Here is a 22,160-nt window from a genome sequence, read left to right as displayed (position 1 = left end):
CAGCCGACCATCTGTGCCCCCCACCACCCCCGTAACGAAATATAGGAGCCCTCCCTGATGGATGCGCGGCAGACGGACGTACAGAAAGGCGCGCCTGTAACCACTCGTCTTGTTTGGACGGTGACAGGAAATCCATGCTGCCATCTCGGGAGAGGAGCGGCGGGCATCTGCTGCTGGCGGCCGTGCTAATGGCTCAGGATAGCAAAGAAAAAGCTCAATATAGATAACGTTACTGTGAACCCCAGTTGATCGTGGGGGGGGGGGGTGGATGGATGGATGGATTGTTTTACCCCTCTCGCATGCTCTGGACACATGTAAACTTATAAAAACATGCCTACAATCATGTTTTTTTTTTTTTGTTTTTTTTTTAAATCTCCCTTAGCCAATGTTCTTACTCTCAAATCAACTCAACTTTATTGATAAAGCGCTTTAAGAACAGGCATTGCTGTATACAAAGTGCTGTACAAAAACATAAATATCGCTTGTGCAGTAAAGAATAAGGTAACAAAACAAGAACAAAGCAAACATTTTGAAGTGCGTATACAAGTTTTTTTTTTTTTTTTTTTTTTTACAATTAAATTTAATATTTTACATCAGTAAATTAATAAGTGAATAAGGAAATAACGTATTTTCCGCACTATAAGGCATTATACATTATTATTATTATTATTATTATTATTATTATTATACATTATAAGGTGCACCGTCAATGAATGACATATTTTAAAACTTGTTCCATATATAAGACGCTACAGTAGAGTCTGGGGTTACGTTATGCATCCATTAGATGGTGCTGCGTTAAAGGGAACGTCAACAAAACAGTCAGGTCAGTTGTTCTGAATCATCCCCAGTATGCCTCCTCGGCAACATGTTATTTGTGACATCCAAAGAGCACTGCAATTAGTAATGCAGGCCAGCTCAGACACCGTAGAGCCGCCTTGTGTGTTTTTTTTTCGCTCCACACTTACCTGTTTTGTTAGCTCTCCGACGAGTCCGGGAGTGACGGCTGCTATTCCCGCACGGAGCTTCCACGAGGACTCGTCTAATGGCGCGGCAAAGAGTTGGGCTCGAGGCGAGCCGGTGGAAAAGTGTTGCTTGACCGCCTTCATGACAAATTTCTATTTGTGTATTATTATTATTTTTTTTAAATGTATATAGTATAGACAAATACTAGTGGCCTGGAAATAGTGCAGCGGTGATTAGCCATCGGCGCTGCGGAGCTAAGCGAGATGTAATGATTTATTTAGGAGGCCCATAGCTTTTGATTAATGTTGTCCGATCCAATGGCTTGGGCACACTTGGACGCTTTCCACGGGGTGGGGGCGGTTCTGGCGGGGGGGGGGTTGCGTTTGGTTAAAGTCACGACGTTTGATCTCGGAAGCCCGTGACCAGCGCACATTTTCTCACATCGTCGCCTGATATCTGTGTAGTGTGCATTAGAGCTGATTCATTATTAATTGATTATTAAATTAATCATCAACTGTTTTAATAATCGAGTAATCATTTGGAGACATTTTTTTTTTTTTTTGTCATTTAAAATTAGCTTCTGTGTTTAACCAAAACAAGACATTTGCAAACTTTTTTTTTTTTTTTTTTTTTAAACTTTGGAAAACAATAACACAACATAAATCCCCCACTCCTATTATTATTATTATTATTATTATTATTATTTATTGTGGGAATGCTTCAGCATTTTTTTTTTATTCTCCACACTGGATTCATTACAAATCAACTGAATTTATTGTTTTAATATTGCTGATTATGGCATTTTTTATTACTTGGTCTGAGGAAATATTCCAATATTTTGAGATAGGATATTTGAGGTTTCTGAATCAGCAATATCAAAATAATAAAAGGCTTATAATATTACAGTTGATTTGTAATGAATCCAGAATGTATGGCATTTTTTGCTTGTTTAATTGCATTACAGAAAATAATGGACTTTATCACAATGTTCAAATTTTCTGAGACAGTCCTGTAATTACCTCTCGATGATGTTCAACTATTGGATGGCGGTGCACATTTTAGTTTGACTGTTGGAATTCAGATAAAAGAACAAAATTTCTTATGAAACTTATTGCATGTATTTACTCTATGCATATAGCATAATATCAATATCATGATATCGGTATTTTTCCGATATATTGTGCAGCCCTATTTTGTAATACACTATTGCGCAGTTAAAGTAACCCGATTAGTCGATTAATCGATTGATTCTAAAAATATTTGATAGTGACAGCACTAGTGTGCATGTATGTGTGCTTCACGTGGAGCGTTTCAAGAAATGAGGCAAATCAGCTGCTGCACTTGTGCGTTAGCATTTATTTTTTATTTTTTTTTTAGAATTTTTATTCAGCTTTTGCAGACATTTAGATTCTGTACAGTCAACATATCATTCTATTATAATACCATCACCACAATTTCGAATCCTTGACAATACACATCCTTGTTTTCCTATTCTGGCCTATTTTAAACGTATATCTCCATTTGGATTCATGAATTCTATATTACTACGTTAGCGTTTACATTACTACTACTTCCACCGCTTTGTCGCAGCCTTTGTACTATTGCTGCAACCTTAGTACTCCTACGACCTCTGCCGCCATCTGAAATGTTTCTTTTGAAAATGTAGATTTGAATATAGATGAAGATAAATGAAGATGTTAGTTGCTCTTAATTGCTCAAATAAAATCAAATGAATGAAGCAATTTTCAAATACTGTCCACTATAATGTCACCGTGGCGCTATTCTGTAGGAGATAATGACTTAATGCACACTAATCCATGCCTGAGAGAAACCGTCATTCATGTTATGTGCTTGTTGTGCGTCCGACATGTTGTTGTCAGCGTGTGGAGGGGGGGAAGACGAGGAAGACGCTTGCGCTAATGAAGTGCATTAGCTTAATTACGGGCTCAGAAAAGCGTCAGCGGGCCTGGACTGACGCGTGCATCTGCTGGAAAGAAAAATGGAAAAGGTTCCTTTCTTCACCCTGAATGCAGGAGAAGAGCTTCTGTTTCGGTAAAAGCATGTGAAAGTTTTGCCCTTTGTGGTCCAGTCGCCATCCTCGCTTTCTCTCAGATAACTAATGAATCGCCTTTTCTTTTCAGCCAGTCAATAGACAACCATTAATTTTTTTTGCTGTCTTTTTGAACGATTGCGGCGAAGTGGCATCGACGAGGCTTGGCTTTGTTTTTAAGACGTTCGCCTTTTGCTGTAAAAGGATTGGCTCCAATGAATGGACAGTCTGTATAAATGACACTTATCAGTTGTATTTATTACAACATGTAAAATTTTAAAAATAATTTAGGAAATAGCATGGGCTTCCTATTGTTTTAACTACTTTAATTACTTTTTTTTTTTCCCTCTCGGTTTAACCTTCACTTTGACCTGTTGCATATCAAAGGGGTTACAGTACTTTTATTTTTTTTATTATTTATTTATTTATTTATTTTTTAGAGGAAATTACCAATGAGGGAGAGAGTAATGTATGTCTCCTTACCTACTAGGGATGTAACGACATCCGAACGTCACGATCCGATATTATCACGATATGAAGCTCACGATTCGAAAATTATAACAATAGTGTGGGGAAGTTGGCGATATTTAAAAAAGGTCACAATATTGTAAAAAAAAAAAAAAAAAAGAGCTCATACTTAAAAAGAGGAGAGAGAGAGAGAGAGAGAGAAAAAAAAAGACTTGTTGCCAGCCAATGACAGACGACGTTTATTTTTCTTTATTTACCGGAATTTTTCAGACAAAATGCGGCCCGAACCGTTGAACGTTCCGCACAAATGAGGCACCAAAAGATGCGAATCGATTTGAGTTGACGGTGAAATATTTTTTTTCGGAATTCCGAGTTACCATGTTGACGCAATTCCCAAAAACCCCGCCAAAAAGTCCCATAGGAATTAATGGAGAAGGGGGGGGAAAGATGCACAAATTGAGCACCTAGGGATTGACCTGATTTCAACAGGAAGTGACTTGATTTCCACTGGAAGTGACTCAGAATTGACCTGATTTCAACAGGAAGTGATTTGATTTCCGCAGGAAGTGGCCCAGAAGTGACCTGATTTCAACAGGAAGTGACTTGATTTCCACTGGAAGTGACCCAGAAGTGACCTGATTTCAACAGGAAGTGGCCTGTTTTCAACAGGAAGTGATTTGATTTCCGCAGGAAGTGGCCCAGAAGTGACCTGATTTCAACAGGAAGTGACTTGATTTCCACCGGAAGTGACCCAGAAGTGACCTGATTTCAACAGGAAGTGATTTGATTTCCGCAGGAAGTGGCCCAGAAGTGACCTGATTTCAACAGGAAGTGACTTGATTTCCACTGGAAGTGACCCAGAAGTGACCTGATTTCAACAGGAAGTGACCTGTTTTCAACAGAAAGTGACCCGGAACTGACCTGATTTCAACAGGAAGTGACTTGATTTCCATCGGAAGTGACCCAGAAGTGATCTGATTTCAACAGGAAGTGACCTGATTTCAACAGGAGGTGACCCAGAACTGGCCATTTTTTAACAGGAAGTAACCTGATTTCAACAGGATTTGGCAAACTTTTCAGTGCATGCGGCTTTCCACCTTGCAAGAGTCAGCAGTCACATCCAAAATTTCTGCGGAAAATGTTTATGTTTTATGATTATTATGTTATTAATGCACGCACTCATTGAGTTTCTCCACATATTGACTTGCTTCACAGGCATATTACGTCCCCCTTCATCTGACAATTGGTGTAGATTTTCAACATAGAAGGGCCAAAACATCCCTGATGAAAATTAAATTGTATGTACAACAAAACAATTGAACAAAACAATGAAAAAAAAACAATTGTGGAGGGAATTTTGAACCGTTCAAAATAGCAGTCAGTGTAAGCACAAACACTTCAGGCTTCTGCAAGAAAGCAAAATAACATCAGGAAAAAAGCCTACTAGAACAGCTGAACGTTATTCACAGTTAATCTGAAGCACTTGAAATGTTTTTTGCTGACATTTGCGTCATCATGTTTGTCCATTAAATACGATATGATGTTCAGCCATGCATGTTTCGTCTTACGTACTATATTAGCATAATCGTATTAGCGTAGTTTTAGGCAGGTCATCCCCCGAAACTCGCGGCAGTTTTTATTTTTTTTTTTATTTTTTTTTTAAATCATCAAAATTAAAGCACGTCATATCCTGGATGATCATGTCTTGGTTTTCGTGACAGGTGGTCTATTGAACACTGTAAAGGAATATACACCATCAAAATCCATCTTTTATATATATATTTCAATATTGCTTTGGATGGGTGGACACTAAAGTCGAAGAGCTATGCAAAAGTGGAAAGTGCCACACAAATAAAGCCAAGCAAACAATAAAAACAGCATTTAGTCATCTGGCGTCGTCGCTTTTCTTGCCTTGCTCAAACAATTTGAAGTCATTTATGACGAGCAGGGAAAAAAAAAAAGAAAAAAAAAGACAGAGATAGAACCTGGACGCCATAAACTAGCGAGCGACGGTCTCGTTGAAGATTTATAATGTGCATCTTTCATTGGCCATCTGCAAAGAGTGCACCGGGCGCTGATTTACCTTCCCACTCGGCTTTGAACCCGGTTCAGTGCCACATATTTCATGGTCGGGAGCCCAGACAAGGAGAGTGTTTTGCAGGGGGGGGGAGCGCTACTGTATATCACGTTAGTGTCGCGGCGACAGATGGCCGAGCGGGGCGCTTCCCTTGTAATTAGCTCGGCTGCCGAGGCGGAGATGCCGTGTAAAAAAAAAAAAAAAAAAAAAAAAAAGTGTTTTTCAATGTTGGAGCTGTTAAAATTAGGCACAAAAAATGTAGAAATGAGAGGGGGGGGGGACACAATTTTAATGTTGGACTTTTATTTTGAAACTTAAAAAAAAAACAAAATAGGAATGAGATGAATCGTTAAATGTTGGCGCTGTTAAAATCAGGCAGAAAATGTGGAAATTAGACTTGGACTAAATTGTATTTAAAAAAAAAAAAAATAATTATTTTAATTTAATTTATGTTTTATTTTACTTTTATTTTGAACTTTTGGATTAAAAAAATAAATAAAAAGGAATGTACTGATTACTGAAATTGTGGACATTATTTAGGTAAAACCCACAAAATTTGTAATTTGGGACTTTTATTTTGAAATAACAAAAAATAATGTAATAGCAATAAGATGAACAGTCTAAAATTGGAATGATTTGAATCACTCTTAACAGCGTGTTAATTGGTGAAATAACCCTTAAATTGTTTTGTTTATTTTGAATTTATTTTCCTTCCAAAATGTTTTTTTTGACAATGACAAGAAAATGAGATGAAAACCACCTCCACCACTTTTTTTTTTTTTTTTTTTTTTTTTTTTTTTTTTTTAAATACAGTGAATGAACTTTGGAAGTCACACAAAAATGGCTGCACCAAACCAATATGGCCGACTTTGTGTTGAATTTCATGCATTGGTTCTTGAGACTTTTTTTTTTGTGCGTTCTGTTATGACGGCCCTGTCTACCCGATTTTGTGTTGATGGGTAAAATTGATGTCGGGAACTATTTTTGCTTTCCGTGGGATGTTACTGATTGAATTTTAATCTTAATTCCAAATCTTAAATTGGATGCCAGTGTAATGCATTTAAAAAAAAAAAAAAAGTCATTAATTTGGTGAACATTCGCATTTGCCTTCCAGACGCCGTCTTTCAGAACCACCCTCGGCTGCGCACGCCGCCGCTGCCGCTGTCCCACTCCCACTCGCCCAACCACCTCCAGCACCATGCGGCCTCCGTCAACTCCTTGAACCGGGGCAACTACACGCCGCGGAGCAACCCCAGCCCCGCGCCCACCGACGGCGGCTCCTCCGCGCCCCCCGACGGCGGGGCCCCCGACGCGGGCGGCGCCCCGGACAACTGGCTCCTCAACAGCAACATCCCGCTGGAGACCAGGTAGAGCAGACGACAGGAACTTCTAAATACAATCGCATTTACAAAAAAAAAAAAAAAAAAAAAAAAAAACGAGAAAATAAGTCATTGGGAAGGAACACTTACTGTTTGATTTCAGTTAAGCAAAAATGATCTAAAGGAAAATTGGAGATTTCTTGGAACAAACAGCCAGTGATAACATCTAATTGGCAAGTTATAAAATATCTTGTTTATACGGTATCTTATAAAAGGTGGTTTGAATTATTTCTCACAGTATAACAAGAAGCAATGCAATGCGGTCCGCACTGTCAGCCAGGATGTCAAGGCTGACCATAACAAGAGAAGAGTTCTGCTTTTGGGCCTTGTGTTTTTTTTTTTTTTTTTTTTGTGTGTTGGTAACCGTGGCGACGCTCTCAATTATAATCACGAAGCGAAAGCGCCGTTGGACCCGTATTCACGGCGCCTTCATCAGCCGGCGTGTCAACGGCGCGGCGTACGTTCATCGACGGGCTGCGTTCGCGTCAAGTGCGCCCATTCAGTGCCATCGGCGCAAAAGCGGCCCCGGTCTCATTACGAGCACGCCGAACCAAATCAAGAGAAGCGGACGCTCGTCGCGTGATGGCCTCGCCTTGGCCTGATTAGTCGATGTTTGTTGTTGTGGATCCTATCGGAACCGGAGCTGACCACTTTTTTTACCATTTAGAACAGCTTCGGACGGAAGTATGTCGTCATCCGTTTTTTGTTTGTTTTTTTTTTAAACAATATATTTATTAGGGGTTTGAATTGCCTAGTACCTGGCGATTCGTATCACGATTCACAGGTCACGATTCGATACCGATTAATCCCAATACGAATTTATAAGTCGATTTGTTGTGATTTTTTTTTTCTTTTTTTTTTAAATTCAAATTTAGAAATACTAAACAGTAAACTTGTAGAGTGTAAGATTTGGATGAAAATGTATTATTTATTCATCTGAAACGTATACAGGTTGTAATCTGTTTCATGTTTGAACAGCATTAAAATAAAATATTAAGGCTTAATGTTCCGTTCATATAACATTCTTCCATGCTTAAGGTGTGAACCCTAACCCGAAGTAAGACGTTTTGTTGAATATTTTTCCATTAAAAATGGAAGTTTAAAAATCGATTCAGCCGCCTATTGAATCGATTCGAGAATTGCGTGATGTAATATGACAATATATTGCCGAATCGATTTTTTTTTTAACACCCCTAATATTTATTGTAGTTTTTAAATTTCAAACATACATTATACAAATAAATTCAAAAAAAAAAAAAAATCTTTAACGTGTCTTGCAAGAGTTCCCATGTGTCTCTATAGTCCAATATCTTCATCCTAACGAGGTTGTCATTCCGTCCCAGGTTCACCTAAAAGTTGCGAAATGTCATTGCGCCTGACATAGTCCAAAAAAACGTCCCCAAACTCCTTGAACGATATCTTGTTGACCTCTCAAAGTGTAGGTAATTTTCTCCAAGGGTAAATGCAGAGACAATTCCTTAAACCACTTTACAGTACTTGGTTTTCCAACCGACCTCCATGATAAGAGCTATCACTCTCTTTGCCTGTTGTAGACTAAAGTGGAAAAAGCCTTTTCCAAAACTTTGTATGTTAACTCATTCACTCCCAAAGATGTATTTATACGTTTTTTAGGTTTTTGTTTGCTAGAGTTTTTGTATGAAGGCTTTGATGCAGTTTCTGACCTGAAGTGGTCGCTTAAAGCGATAGTAGTTATTACAAAAAAATATTTTTTTTTTTGCAATGACTACCATCACTTTAATATTTATTTTTTTTGCAATAACTACCATCGCTTTAAGCTTCCATTTCAGGTCAGAAACTGCATCAAAGACTTCATACAAAAACTAGCAAACAAAAACCTAAAAAATGTATAACTACGTCTTTGGGAGTGAATGAGTTAACAAGCTAGCTCGGAATCAAAATGTGAATTCCGTGGCGTTCGGTCGCATTCCGATCTGGTACCCAGCCCGGTCTTTTTTTTAATTTATTTTTTTATTTTTTTTTAATCCCTTGGGCGCAGGTATCTATGCTCATTAAAAGTTGTACTCCTCACCCGTGGAAAAAGACTTCAAAAGCAGGACTTTTCTCTTGGAGCAGCAGCCTGTCTGTGGCACGTGGATGGTCCTTCCCTCCATTTGTTGTCTGCTTATGGAACAGACGAGGAGGCCCGAGCGGGGAAACGTCAGCATGGACTGCAAATGGTGCCTTCGTTTTCGGCGAGGCTTGTGCGCGCCGCCGTCATTAAGGCTGCTTCCTCATGTGAAAGCAATCGTAGTGACAAGCTGCTTTTTGCAAATGTCGTCCCCGCAAAGCAACAGCGGTGCCAAACACGTCGCCCCCCCACCCAACCCGTGTCTCCAAATGTCCCCAGAGTTTCCTTTTATGTCGCCTATTTGCTGCATGTATCCTGCTTTCCACTTTGTTCCCATGTTCCGTTTGTCGCCTTTGTGCACCATGACCCAAAGTCCTTCGCCTTTGTTCCTGGTGTCTTCCATGTTCTTCTAGATGGTTTTTCTATTTACGCCGTTGCCCCCTATATACTCCAATGTTTTCCTTAGTGTCTTCCATTTGTCACCTACTTTATGTTCACTATTACACTCGGTCAGTGCTTCTCAATTATTTTCTGTCATGCATTTTTCTTTTCATATTAAGAGCTATCTAATCTTTAACATGAAGTAACTTGTGTAATTCTGCACATTTGTAAAATTGTAAAATGGAAGTGGACCCCAGTGTCCACAAGTATATACATTATTATTGAATATATTACTGTTAAATTTCCACGTGGATGTGTCTGCTGCGTTGCGACTGGAATTTCCCCAGCGGCTTTTTCAATTAATCGTGCATTAAAAAGATCAGTGGCGTTAAAGGAACTATAAATTAACTAAAATTAACGCACTGTTTTGACTCCCCTAGTTTATAGTATGTTCTGTTTTTTTATTTTTATTTTTTCCCCGATGTAACCATAGCAACCTACGGTATGTCCTTCATCTTGGTCTGTGTTGTCTTTCATGCTACGTTTGTTCCCCATGTTCCCTATCACGTATGTCCTATTAATCGTTGGTTTCCTGTGTACCCCGTTACCTTATATCCAAACTATTCTTTCTGCTTAACTCATTCACTCCCAGCCATTTTCACAGAAGCAGTCCCGTTCGCTCCCGGCTGTTTTACTGGATTTTGCAAGGCCCACAGAATATTGTGTTCTATTGCTATAAAAGCAAGGAACCTATCAAAAGAAAGATTAAAGTCTCTTCTTTCATCAGGAAAAAAAAAAAAATGTATGTTTCTATTTCCGTTTTGCAGCAATTAGCCCTGGTTGATCTCCTTTGCCCTGCTGCCACCTGCTGGCCGTTTGTGTAATAACTACCATTTCTGCAAGCGTTCTTTGCAGTTGAAAGGCTGCATCAAAACCTTCTGTATGCTCTAGCATAAAAAAACAAAAAAAAACGTATAAATACGTCTTTGGGACACGTAGAACTAGGGGTGTTAAAAAAAATCGATTCGGCGATATATCGCGATACTACATCGCGCGATTCTCGAATCGATTCAATAATAGGCAAAATCGATTTTTTTTTTATTTTTTATTTTTTTATTTTTTATTTTTTTTATTTTTTAGGATTCACACCTTGAGCATGGAAGAATGTTATATGAACGGAACATTAAGCCTTAATATTTTATTTTAATGCTGTTCAAACATGAAACAGATTACAACCTCTATAAGACTGAAATTTCAGATCAATAAATAATACATTTTCATATAAATCTTACACTCTACAAGCTTACTGATTAGTATTTTCTAAATTTGAATGAAAAAAAATCGCAACAATCGACTTATAAATTCGTATCGGGATTAATCGGTATCGAATCGAATCGTGACCTGTGAATCGTGATACGAATCGAATCGTCAGGTACGAGGCAATTCACACCCCTACTTAGAACATTAAAAAAAAACATATTTATACGTTATTGGGAGTAAATGAGTTAAGAGTGACGGCTTAGCTGGGACGACGCACCGCTAGCAATAGCATTCCAAGTCATTGCTCTATCTCTATCATTGCTCTATCTAATTTCAAGTGACACGTTGTTCTCTTCCAACCACAACCTTACAAGGAGCCAGAATACTCTGTTTATTAGAGAGGAGCGAGACGCTTGCAGAGAAGGGCAGGGCTCGTACAAAACCAGGTAGGCCAGTGTGCCCAAATGACGGGTGGGGGCTAATCCCACCTTTTGTTGTAGTAGTCGTAGCAGTAGTAGTAATAGTTCCATGAGGTGTTCAGTGTCCCATGCCGTCTGTCCTCGTTGAGCGGAACACTGTACTTTCTTTGTGCTCCCCCGCACGCGCATCTCACCAGCGGCTTCATATCCATCTCTCCACCTGTGTGTAGAAACATAGCAAAGCAGGCATTCCTTGAGACTTTACAGGACAACCCCATTGAGATGGACGTGCTGGCGTCGGCGGGCCGCGACGCCGCCTACAATGACGACGGGTAGGTCGCATGCTCGCCCCGCGCTTCTGTCGCCAATGCCTTGCGCTATGTTTCCATCAGACATTCTCTCTGCTCTTCGAAACGCCATCGGTTTGTGAGATCGTGCGTTTGTGTTTGTGTGCCAGCCGCTCGATCCGTCCCCATGTTAGCCCTTTAGCGGATAATGACGCGTGATCGCTAACTTAAGAGGGCGTGCAAAACGGACCCCGCATGGCCGATTTGTGAGGCGACGGAAGCGCATTATTTTCTCTCGGACAATCGGTGAAGAAAAATAACGATACCTAGAAAGACTCTCAGTCGAGCGTGGATCTCTGCCAAGGATGAGAAGTAATGCCAGACGGCTGGAGATTGTTCCCGCGGGCTTAGCGGCCAGATTAATACTGTGCAGAAGCGAAACAAAGCACGAAAGATCAAGTTGCTTTTGATACTGTTCTGCTCCAGCCCTCTAGGTGGCGGTAATGCATTTTAAAGGAGACAATTCAAGAAGACGACGCAATGTTGCACGGTAGTTCGCAACCACTTGTCGAAAATTTTTAATGTAAAATTTTACTAATTTTGCATCAATTGAATTTTTCGGGAAGGTAAAAAAAATAAATAAATCAACGCATCCAACTTTTCACACCACACCCCAGATTGGAGCCCCGGCACAGGGTGACGTAGACTAACATAAGTGGCTATAATCCACTTAACAAAATTCCAAGATCCGCACCTTCATCCCATTCCGAAACCAATCAGTTAATTGGATTTCACGCTTAAGTGGTTTTAGTGTGCGAGTGTAAACGCTGGCGATTTAAAGTTCTTACTCAGCGGTCGTGATTATAAAAGAATAAAAACAAAACGGGATGCAGGACAAGTCTTCGGTACCCGTGCAGGGAATTTAACAGGAAGTTGGTCATATCTGTATGAAGCAGCCATTTTGAACGGATTCTGGGTTCGTACCCACCAGCAATTCAAATTTGTCCTCTGTAGTGGACTTTTTTTTTTTTAAACCTGAATATCTCCCACCCATTGCATACGATTGAATTAACTCCTATTGTGCTCTATAGAGGACATTCAGAGCTTTCCAATGATACCAAATGTGCAGGGGTGGGGCTTCCCTCAAGTGCAAGCACTTTTTAGGGAAGAGAAAAATGAAGTGTATAACACTTTTTATTGAACAAATTTAGGCTTTAAATGTTGTTAGCATGTTTTCGATAAGACTCTTAAGAACACATTAAAGTATTGTTTCAATTATTTTAACTTTATTTGATCCTAGCATTTAAGTTTAAAAAATGTCCTCTGTAGTGGACACATCGTAGCTTAAAAATAAAAACTTTTTTTTTTTTTTTTTTTCTCAAAAAATTTCTTTTGTAGTATTCCAGTTACTTCACAAAGATTGGGGAATATCAAAATAAAGATGATTGGGCAATATATATATTTTTTTCCTGGTAGTCAGGAGGATAATTGAATTGAGAATTCACCCAAATGTTGCATTTTTCCATAGATGTCGAGAAAAATGCCCATCCTAATTCCTCAATCTGCACCGCCGTGTATCCGCCCCGCCCCCGTACTTAAAGTTAACACGCGTTGCCAGCCACGTCCTTCGCGGCACGTCGTAATGTGCCTCTTAATCACGTCCGCCTCTTGTAAACGTGTCAGTAAAAGGGCCTTGACAGTGGCGCGCCCCGCCCTCTGATGGACCGCTAGTTTGGCCCGTCGTCCGACGTGGCCCGGGCGCCTTCCTCAAAGGACGAGTGAATAGCCTCGACACGCGCTCCTGCACTTCCCGGGAATGACTCCCTTGCAACGCGTTGCCGTGAATACGAAAAATAGGAATTTGATTTAATATTGATTCGCTCAGCAAAGTCTAGTGCAGCGGTCGTGGTCCGTGGGCCATGTGGTGCTGGGCTGAGGAGAGAAAGAGAGGAAAAAATGTTGTATTGATCATCAAAGTCTAAGCTTGTGCTTCTGTGCACTTAGCAAAGTACTCGTCTCGATCATGTAGGAGAAAAGTAAGCTCCCAAGCTAACAAACAAATACACTTGGAAGAGAGTAAAATGAAGAAAAAAATAAAATAAAATAAATACAAGTCACTAAAGGGTTGAGGAACGAACTCACGACCTTCAGCTTGGGAGCCTGCCACACTATGCCCCTCCTACTGTTTGCTTATCTCCAAGAGGAGACCAAAAACATCGAGTTAGGAAGATTCCAGCTGTTCCTCAATTTTTCCAAATTCCTTATTCTGCTATCTTCAAAGTTTAACTCATTCACTAGCAGCCATTTTCACAGAAGCAATCCTCTTCACTCCCGGCTGTTTTACTGGATTTTGACTGATTTTGCAAGGCCCACAGAATATTGTGTTCTATTGCTATAAAAGCATGGAACCTACCAAAAGAAAGATTAAAGTCTCTTCTTTCATCAGGAATAAAAGTAGATTTCTATTTGCTTCCGTTTTGCAGCAGTTAGCATTAGAATATTGCCACATTTCATCATTATTCACAAATCTATTTAAAATTGTAAGTAATTGAGCTTTTTTTCTCGATGGCCCTGGTTGATCTCCTTTGCTCTGCTGCCACCTGCTGGCCGTTTGTGTAATAACTACCATTTCTGAAACCGTTCTTTGCAGTTGAGAGGCTGCATCAAAGCTTCCTATATGCTCTAGCATAAAAAAACAAAAAACAAAAAAAAAAAAAAAAAAAAAACGGATAAATATGTCTTTGGGACACTTAAAACATTTAAAATGGAACGTATTTATACGTTTTTGGGAGCAAATGAGTTAAATATATATATGTTTTTTAAACTGAGTATTTGGTCCCACTCTAAACAGAATCACATTTACTTTACATAATTTACTGTGCAGTAGGCAGGTAGGAAAATCGGTTATTTAGTAGGGGTAAAGTACGTTGGACTTATTAGGTTGGGATGTCAGTCGGTAGGATTAGGTGGGTAGTTAGTTGTACTGTGGTTGGGTCTGGAATAAGGTGCATGCTGAAAACAAAGATCCTTTTTTGCAGGAACGTCAACAAGAGTCAGAATTAAACATCCCGCTGAGACAAAAGTATCAACAAACATGAAAAATATGAAATGACACTGTTTCGAAAAGCGGAAACAAAAACATGCAAAGTAATCCTTTAGTTTACATTCAGCACAAAGTTGTGTTTATTTTACTTTCCGTCAAAACTATTGCTTCAGGTGTAAGCGGTCCACGGCTCAAAAATGTCGGCGACCGCCGCTTTAGCGCGTTTTATACCTCGCGGCTCATCCAGCAGCAGGGTTACCATGGCGACGGTACGGAGTGTGCCTGGCAACACAATTACACCTGATAGACGGGCCCGCGTTGACGCGCACTCAAGCCACTTCCCTCCCCGCAGGCACTTCTTGTTCAAGCCGGGCGGAACTTCGCCCATGTATTGCACCACGTCGCCGGGGTACCCGCTGACCTCCAGCACGGTGTACTCTCCGCCCCCTCGACCCCTGCCCCGCAGCACCTTCTCCCGGCCCGCCTTCAGCCTGAAGAAGCCCTACAAGCACTGCAACTGGAAATGCGCCGCGCTCAGCGCCATCCTGGTTTCCGTCACGCTGCTCTTCCTGCTGGCCTACTTCATCGGTGAGTTTTCAGCCTTCCCTTGCCTTGCGCCGATTATCCTCACCGGGAGGGTGGCCGAGTCGGAGCCTCTCCCACGCTTTTTGGCGAGAGACGGCGTTACGCCATGAGCGGGTCGTCAGCCAAACTACCGTTCGCATTCATATTCAGGACAAAATGATTTGTTTTAGTTTAGATTTAGTATTAGTTTTAGTTTTTTATATGAAAGGAATACTTTTTGAGCGCAAGATAAAAAAAAAAAAAATGATTAGCAGATAGTCTTTTACTGCCAAAATGTTATCCAAAAAAAAATAAAATAAATCAACTCGAACATTTTCACTTATCTTTCAAGGTAAAACAAAATATGAGTACATAAACATGGTGGATACCATATGAAAGATTGGATTCTATTCCTTCATTGGAAAATATGATTCTACCTTATTCTGTTCTTTAGTACCACCATTTGAAAATAGATCATTTGAGTGACACCAAGCAAAAATGGCAGACACATTTTCTGCAAAACAATGACTTCGACACTAGTCATTTTTGTTTTTGTCTTGCTCTGTGAATTAGATTTGATGTGACAAACACTTTATTCACGTCACCCTTGAAAACGTTCTATTTGCTAAGATCCGCCATGTTTTCATGTAATTTACACAGGTGCCCAATGAAAAGAGATACAATGCTGCCATCTGCTGGCCATAGTTTGTGCGTCTTTTTTTATTTTTTTGCCCCATTCACAAAGCGGCGCTGTACAAGACGTTGCACTGCCCATTGACCAAAAAACAAAACAAAAAAAACAGTTGACGTTATTGGCAGTACTTGATGGCCGTGTCCTTAACGTCAATTGCCGTTCTTGGCATGAAAAGAGTTAAAATAACTAATGTATCGCTCATTTCATTTTTTTTTTTTTTTTTTTTTGTAAAGCCTAGTATTTTTTTCTGTGTGCCTCTCTGTCACCAGCACGTTCACCTTGGCCGTAATAACCTTGTCACTTGAGAAAAGTGCAATCAGCGTTCTTGCCGGTCAGATAAGAAAAGACTTACACATTTTTATTTTTAATAAAATTCCCCCCCCAACCTGTGCGGCCCAGCTGACTAAAGGCTATCTCCGCGCTATTAAATCAGCTCTTCGCCTTTTGGCCAGCCCCTAAGTGAATTACACACTCTATCATTTATCTCTATGATCTATATTTAATACGGTTCGCACGGCCGTCTGATGATTGAAAGCGGACCTTTGTAAAGATGCCAAAAGGTGGGCGGAAAAAAAATGAAGATGACCATTGACTTTTTTTTTTTTTTTTTTCCTCTGTTGTGTCGACGCAGATGATATTTTGTGTTAATTTAAATGTTTTTTTTTGTCACTCAAATTAAAATGTTTATTCATTTATATCATTAAACAATTGATTTATTTGCTTATTGTAACTATTAAAGGCATACTTTACTTATTTTGCCATTTTTGGCAGTCAAACAATATTTTGCCTATAATAAATTTGATATTTTCATTATTTTTCACGTACAATTAGTACCTTTAAAAACACGTTTTGCAACTTGCTGTCTACTGAAAATGACATCACAAGGGCTCAGGTAACCAATCACAGCTCAGCTTGTGAATGTCACGTGACCAAACCTAGAAAACTGTGATTGGTTAGCTGAGCCCTTGTGATGTCATTTTCAGTCGACAGCAAGTTGCAAAATGTGTTTTTAAAGGTACTAATTGTATGTAAAAAATAATGAAAGTATCAAGTTAATTATAGACAAAATATTAACTTTTTATTGCTATGATGGGCTAAATAAGTGAAGTATCCCTTTAAACTAAATAATAAATACTATATGCCATTTTACAATACATTTACTATTTTTTGTATTTTGTCTAATTGATGAGTTAATTTGATCAATGTTTTATAAAAAAACAAAAAACAAAGAGAGAACTGATTATTGTTGTTTTAAAAAAATGACACATTTTACATCCACATTAGTCTCTTTTTTTTTTTTCATCTACAAACGTCCTGGTCCATCTGTTCCTTAAAAAAAAAAATTTATATATATATATAATATATATATATATATATATTTCTCGACCACGAATGCTGCCTTGCCCGATTCATATCTATGATGCATATTTAATATGGTTGGTGTGTGTATTTTGCGGGAGGATGGCTGAAAAAGCGGCCGGTTGTAAAGACGCGTCATAAAAAACTGGAGAAGACCGTTGACTTTTTGCCATCACAGTTCTAATGGTTATCTGGTTGCAGATTATGTTCACTTACTAGCTTTAATGGTACAATTCGGAGCCTCTAAATGTATGAAAAGGCCAGTCGGAGAGCACGTCTGGACTTTTAATTGCTGGCTTTTGTGGTCATCCAGCTGCTTCTGCATCACAGAAATACTGTACATTGGCTTTATATATTAAATTGTTTTATATTATCGTTGACTGGAATTTAATTGCTTCGTAACTCTACTTGAGATGTCAACAAAGTCCATAATGGTGTCTTATGTTGACTTTTCCTCATTTCAGATTCCATTCAAAAGACCGGGCTAACCTTACTATTGCTGGGAATAGCTAGCAAGTATCCTCGGGTGTGTTTCATGCCCAAAATCATCCGGGATAGGCTTTATTCTATCTTCAACCAGATAAGGGTTAATAAGTATAAGCACTTTTCATAACAGATGGATGAATTAATTGGACTTGATTGTATCAGTCAGTCAGAAATGAATCAAACATTACGTTCAAGGGGTTTTTCCACCGCTGGAACTTTTGGGGAACTTTTCAGTTTACCTTGGTAGAATTCAGTTTGGGCGTTTTTCCACCAACAACAATTACCAGGGTAATTAAATTCCCCAGGCGACATCCAAGTATTCGGAACTTTGAGGGGGCGGGCTGCAATGACCACGTCTGATTGGTCAAATTTTGTGGGCGTTGTTTTTACACCGGCTGGACTCAATCAAACTCATTTGAATTTAATTACCGAGAACTCAAAGACGCCGTGGAAACAAATCATAAATTCCATGCAGAGCTTTTACCACCAAGAACTCCCTTGACCCAGAACTCAAAGTTCTTTGGCTTGTTGGTGGAAAAACACTTTTCCACCGCATGAACTTTTGGAGAACTTTTCAGTTTACCTTGGTAAAATTCAGCTATTGTTTGTTCGATCATACAAGTAAATGCTTGGTAATTGGACGCTTGGTACTTTAGCATCACCCATTGGTCTGTCTCGGATACCTTTTTGGGATTGGGGCTCCTTGTGGGAGGTTGCAGTTCCGTCAAAGAATGAGCCGTGGAATTTGCAAGTTGGATTTCGTGACTAGTAGGAAGTTTGAATGGCGCGAATATGTGGAAGTGTGTCAGAGTAAAACGGCTTGAACAATGAGCATCTGATTTGTTATTCGACCCCAAAAAGTCCTGAATTTGTCAACATTTTGGAAGTTTGAATGGACGGCGCGGAATAACCTTGGTAATCATCTCGTTCGCTGTCGCAGGTGTACCCGATTCTGTGGGTCCGTCGTACGCGATTGGCCAAGTGGGCGCACAAATGATTTCAGCCAGACAAATAAATTTTTCATTGAGGACATTTTGAATGGATATTATGGCATAACAATCAGGGAAGGCAATCAATTTCCGGCTCTTCCTTCCCCTGAGGATCTCGCGCACTAAAATCTGCATTAATAGTAATCTATTTTATTTAAAAATTCATTCTTTTGTCCAAAGATTATTAGCTGCGTTCTGGGGTCGGCAGTGATTAAAGATAAATCTGCAGGAGTTAAGGAGAATGAAAGTGGATTTGGGTGAGGGTGAGGGGGGGGGGGGGGTCCTGGCCCAAGGCCCCGTTTTATCACACGGTGTAATTATACCCCCAAAACCTGGCACCATCTTCCAGGTGCATCAAAATACGAGGAGACTGTGGGTCACCCCAATCAGTTGCTGTGTATTTAACGAAAAGACTGATGAGAAAATGCATTTGATTTCGAGTGCAATTAATTGCGCAAGCTTGTAATTGGGGGAACTGGAGGCGAAAGTGTCTAATTAGGCCAATTAAGCCTCATGATGCATGTCGCGACCTAAGAGTCGGTTTTGTTTGCTCGCCACTTTGTGAGCTTAACTCGATAAGGTGCACCGTGACTCTTCAAAGACTTCACAATGACAGATGTTAATTGTGCTTGTAATTCAAGATTACAAGCTCCTTAACTCATTTGCTCCCAATAACGTATAAATACGTTTTGTTTTTGTTTTAATTGTCCCAAAGACGTATTTACACGTGTTTTTGTTTTGTTTTGTTTTTTTAATGCCAAAGCATACAGAAGGCTTTGATGCAGCCTATCAACTGCAAAGAACGGTTGCAGAAATGGTAGTTATTACACAAACGGCCAGCAGGTGGCAGCAGAGCAAAGGAGATCAACCAGGGCCATCTAGAAAAAAAAGCTTTTAAATAGATTTGTGAAAACTGATGAAACTTGGCTCTCTTCTAATGCTAATTTCTGCAAAACAGAAACACTCTTTTTTTTTTCTTTTTTTTTTTTTCTTTTTTTTTCTCCCCCTGATGAAAGAAGAGACTTTAATCTTTCTTTTGATAGGTTCCGTTTTTTTATAGCAATAGAAAACAATATTCTGTGGTCCTTGCAAAATCAGTCAAAATCCAGTAAAACAGCCGGGAGCGAACGGGATTGTGAAATGTGAAAATGGCGGCGAGTGAATGAGTTAACAGTATAAATCGGGTATTGATTGTGGTTTGGAGAGTTTAGAATTTGGCCAATCGTGGAAAAACACATCTCTAAAGGCAATCCTTTTTTTTTCTCTCTCTCTTTGGCCTTTGGCATTTTTTAGTCATCATTTAAATTATGGCTGAACGATTTAGCAAAAATAAAGCAGAGTGGTGAGTTCAGATGTCCCTTTGATGATTAAAAGTGGCGATATGATCAGAAATGTGCCCGTCACCGGAGTTATCACATCAGACGACGCTGGCTGGAGCTCGGCCGGCGGCAAGCGGAGCCGACTCGAGGAGTCTTTTGCTTCCGTGTCCCCTAATTGGCACCCGGCGTGACCCGACTTTCCTGCCAAGATGTAAGCGAAAGGAGGCCACAACATGTGCTGGGAAAATCTCGACAGGTCATCCGCCGTGTTCGAGAGCTCAGCTTGTCTCCATCACTCGGATATCTCATTAGAAGTGTCTCGTTAGTCCTACAAAACCTTCCCCGTGTCACTGCAAAGTTTGTACATCCCAAAAACAAGAAAATAGGGCGTCTCTCTTTTGGCTCGCATCCAATCCTCTGCCGGTGACGGATACCCCGACGTAAATCTTTTAAAAGATGGGAGCGCTCGTTTGCCATTGGAGGCCTCGGGGACGGACGGGATGAAGAATGGAGCCCGGCATTACTAGGACACTTGGAACGACACATCCTGCCTGGTGACTTTGTGAAAAGTGTGTTTCCTACCCGGCGCGCTCACTTTGTTCCTCTCTCGACCACAAAAAGTGGACGTAGAACCACAAATCAAAAAGGAGAGGATCTCGGTGGCTTTGGCAGACAAACAAAAAGCCGAGTTTGTTCACTGGTTGTCACTGGTGACATAGATCGATGCCTTGTCTCGTGTCGTGGAGAAACTTCCCGAAGAAAAGCAGAGGCGACGATTACTGTACTGTACATTCACACATGTATTTATACGCACATGGTCTTTTTCATTGCCTTTCCAGTTCAGTTCGGTTCAGTGCAATTCAATTTATATCGTGCCAAATCACAGAGGTTTTCCCAAGGCACCCTACACATGGAGCAGGTCTGAAACCGCACTCCTCACTTATGAGGAGACCAACTGAACCCCGCATGAGCAAGCACAGGAAACCGAGGGGAAGGAAACCTCACACCGAGCCGAGACTCGGTGTGGAATAGTTCAAAAGTAGGAGAGTTGAGCGACAGAGTGAGGGTTACGATTTAGGGATAGTCACCATTGCTGGTCCAACCGGACCACATTGCGGACCTCCTAACCTACGGATTCCAAAACTGGAAATTCCACTCGCTCCCTTCTTGCAATTTGACTGAGGTTTGGAATCTTGGATTTCAAATTCCAGTTGTTGGAGGCCCGGCCAGTGGGGTGTCTGTTGGTTTCCTGTGTCCCGTTTTTAGAGGCCCCATCTCCTGGTAAAAATCCGCCGTGGGTCTCGAGGTCCAAAGTCAGATCCTTGTTTTTTCCTCCTGGGAATTTGGGCCAAGTGGTGCCGGTTGGAATGTTTGGAACGAACATCCACCACCTTACCCCCGGTACTCAGTAGGTCACCCCCGATCATTCCCATACTTGGTTAGAGAACTGAGAGACAAGAACATGCAGTATGTTCTACGTACTACGAACCGCGCTGAGTCAGAGAACCTTCTTCCACAAATGTCATCCTCGATGTATCTATCCTGTGTGTTGGGGGACTGCACAGGGCTTTTCATGAATATATTTTGAGGAGGCCACCTCAGCCTAATTTCAGACACTAAAAGCTCTTCCGTCAAAAGAAACGAACTGTTGTATTAGACTCGCGTTGACTAGTTGGGTTCTTTTGAACTGCAATTGTGGTAAAACGTAACAGCGATGGCTGTGAAACAGTTGGAAGTCTCTCCTAAAACCGTCGGCGGGTTTTCTGTCCCACTGTCAATGTGCCAGGCGGTTTCGTGGGTCTTCAAACGGGTAAATATTGTTTCTTTTCGAACCAAGCACGTCTGGTTTTGTACACTTTGGATCTCAATCTTGAATGAAACATCACACCTTGTGTTTCAGCTGTCAGATGTTTCGTGAAAAAACTAGTACTTGCTCAAGGCGAGATTGCGACGAGCGTCTAAGGAATAGAAAATGTTAAAGAATAAACTGCATGTAAATACTTTTCAGAAGAAAAGAAGCCCGAGCGGAATGTGAGGTGTGCGCAAATGATCAGAATGGTGACCATCGCTGCCTTAATTTGAGCCGGGAAAAATACAGAGTCGTACTTGTACGTTTCTACACGTATGTGCTGCTTAGATGCGGAGTGGTGTTTAACTACCGTATTTTCCGCACTATAAGGTGCACCTAAAAGCCTTTAATTTTTTTCAAAAGCTGACCATGCGCCTTATAATCTCGCTGTCAAGACGCTATCGGTGACCCTGCACGATCGGTGACGCGCATGCGCAGAAGATCCCGCCATCTTGGATCGCTAGCTAATGCTAATACTTTA

The 22,160-nt window shown here is 40.4% G+C and overlaps 1 protein-coding gene across 6 annotated transcripts in view; it reads left to right on the top strand.

Annotated features, from left to right (window-relative positions):
• tenm4 (teneurin transmembrane protein 4) overlaps positions 1-22,160 on the top strand; it is a 321,917-nt gene that overhangs the window by 179,889 nt on the left and 119,868 nt on the right. For 5 of the 6 annotated variants that reach the window (XM_077540676.1, XM_077540675.1, XM_077540674.1 and 2 more), the window contains 3 exons: positions 6,676-6,928; positions 11,320-11,421; positions 14,772-15,007. In XM_077540676.1, coding sequence (XP_077396802.1) covers positions 6,676-6,928; positions 11,320-11,421; positions 14,772-15,007 — 591 coding nt within the window. Of the gene's footprint in view, positions 1-6,675; positions 6,929-11,044; positions 11,117-11,319; positions 11,422-14,771; positions 15,008-22,160 lie in introns of all 6 variants that reach the window. The other variant, XM_077540677.1, reaches the window with a different exon arrangement.

The sequence above is a fragment of the Festucalex cinctus genome, chromosome 13, assembly GCF_051991245.1.
Source record: "Festucalex cinctus isolate MCC-2025b chromosome 13, RoL_Fcin_1.0, whole genome shotgun sequence".
In the NCBI taxonomy this organism is placed as follows: domain Eukaryota; kingdom Metazoa; phylum Chordata; class Actinopteri; order Syngnathiformes; family Syngnathidae; genus Festucalex; species Festucalex cinctus.
Note: the sequence above shows the minus strand (reverse complement) of the source record. Positions and strands in the feature narration are given on the sequence as shown.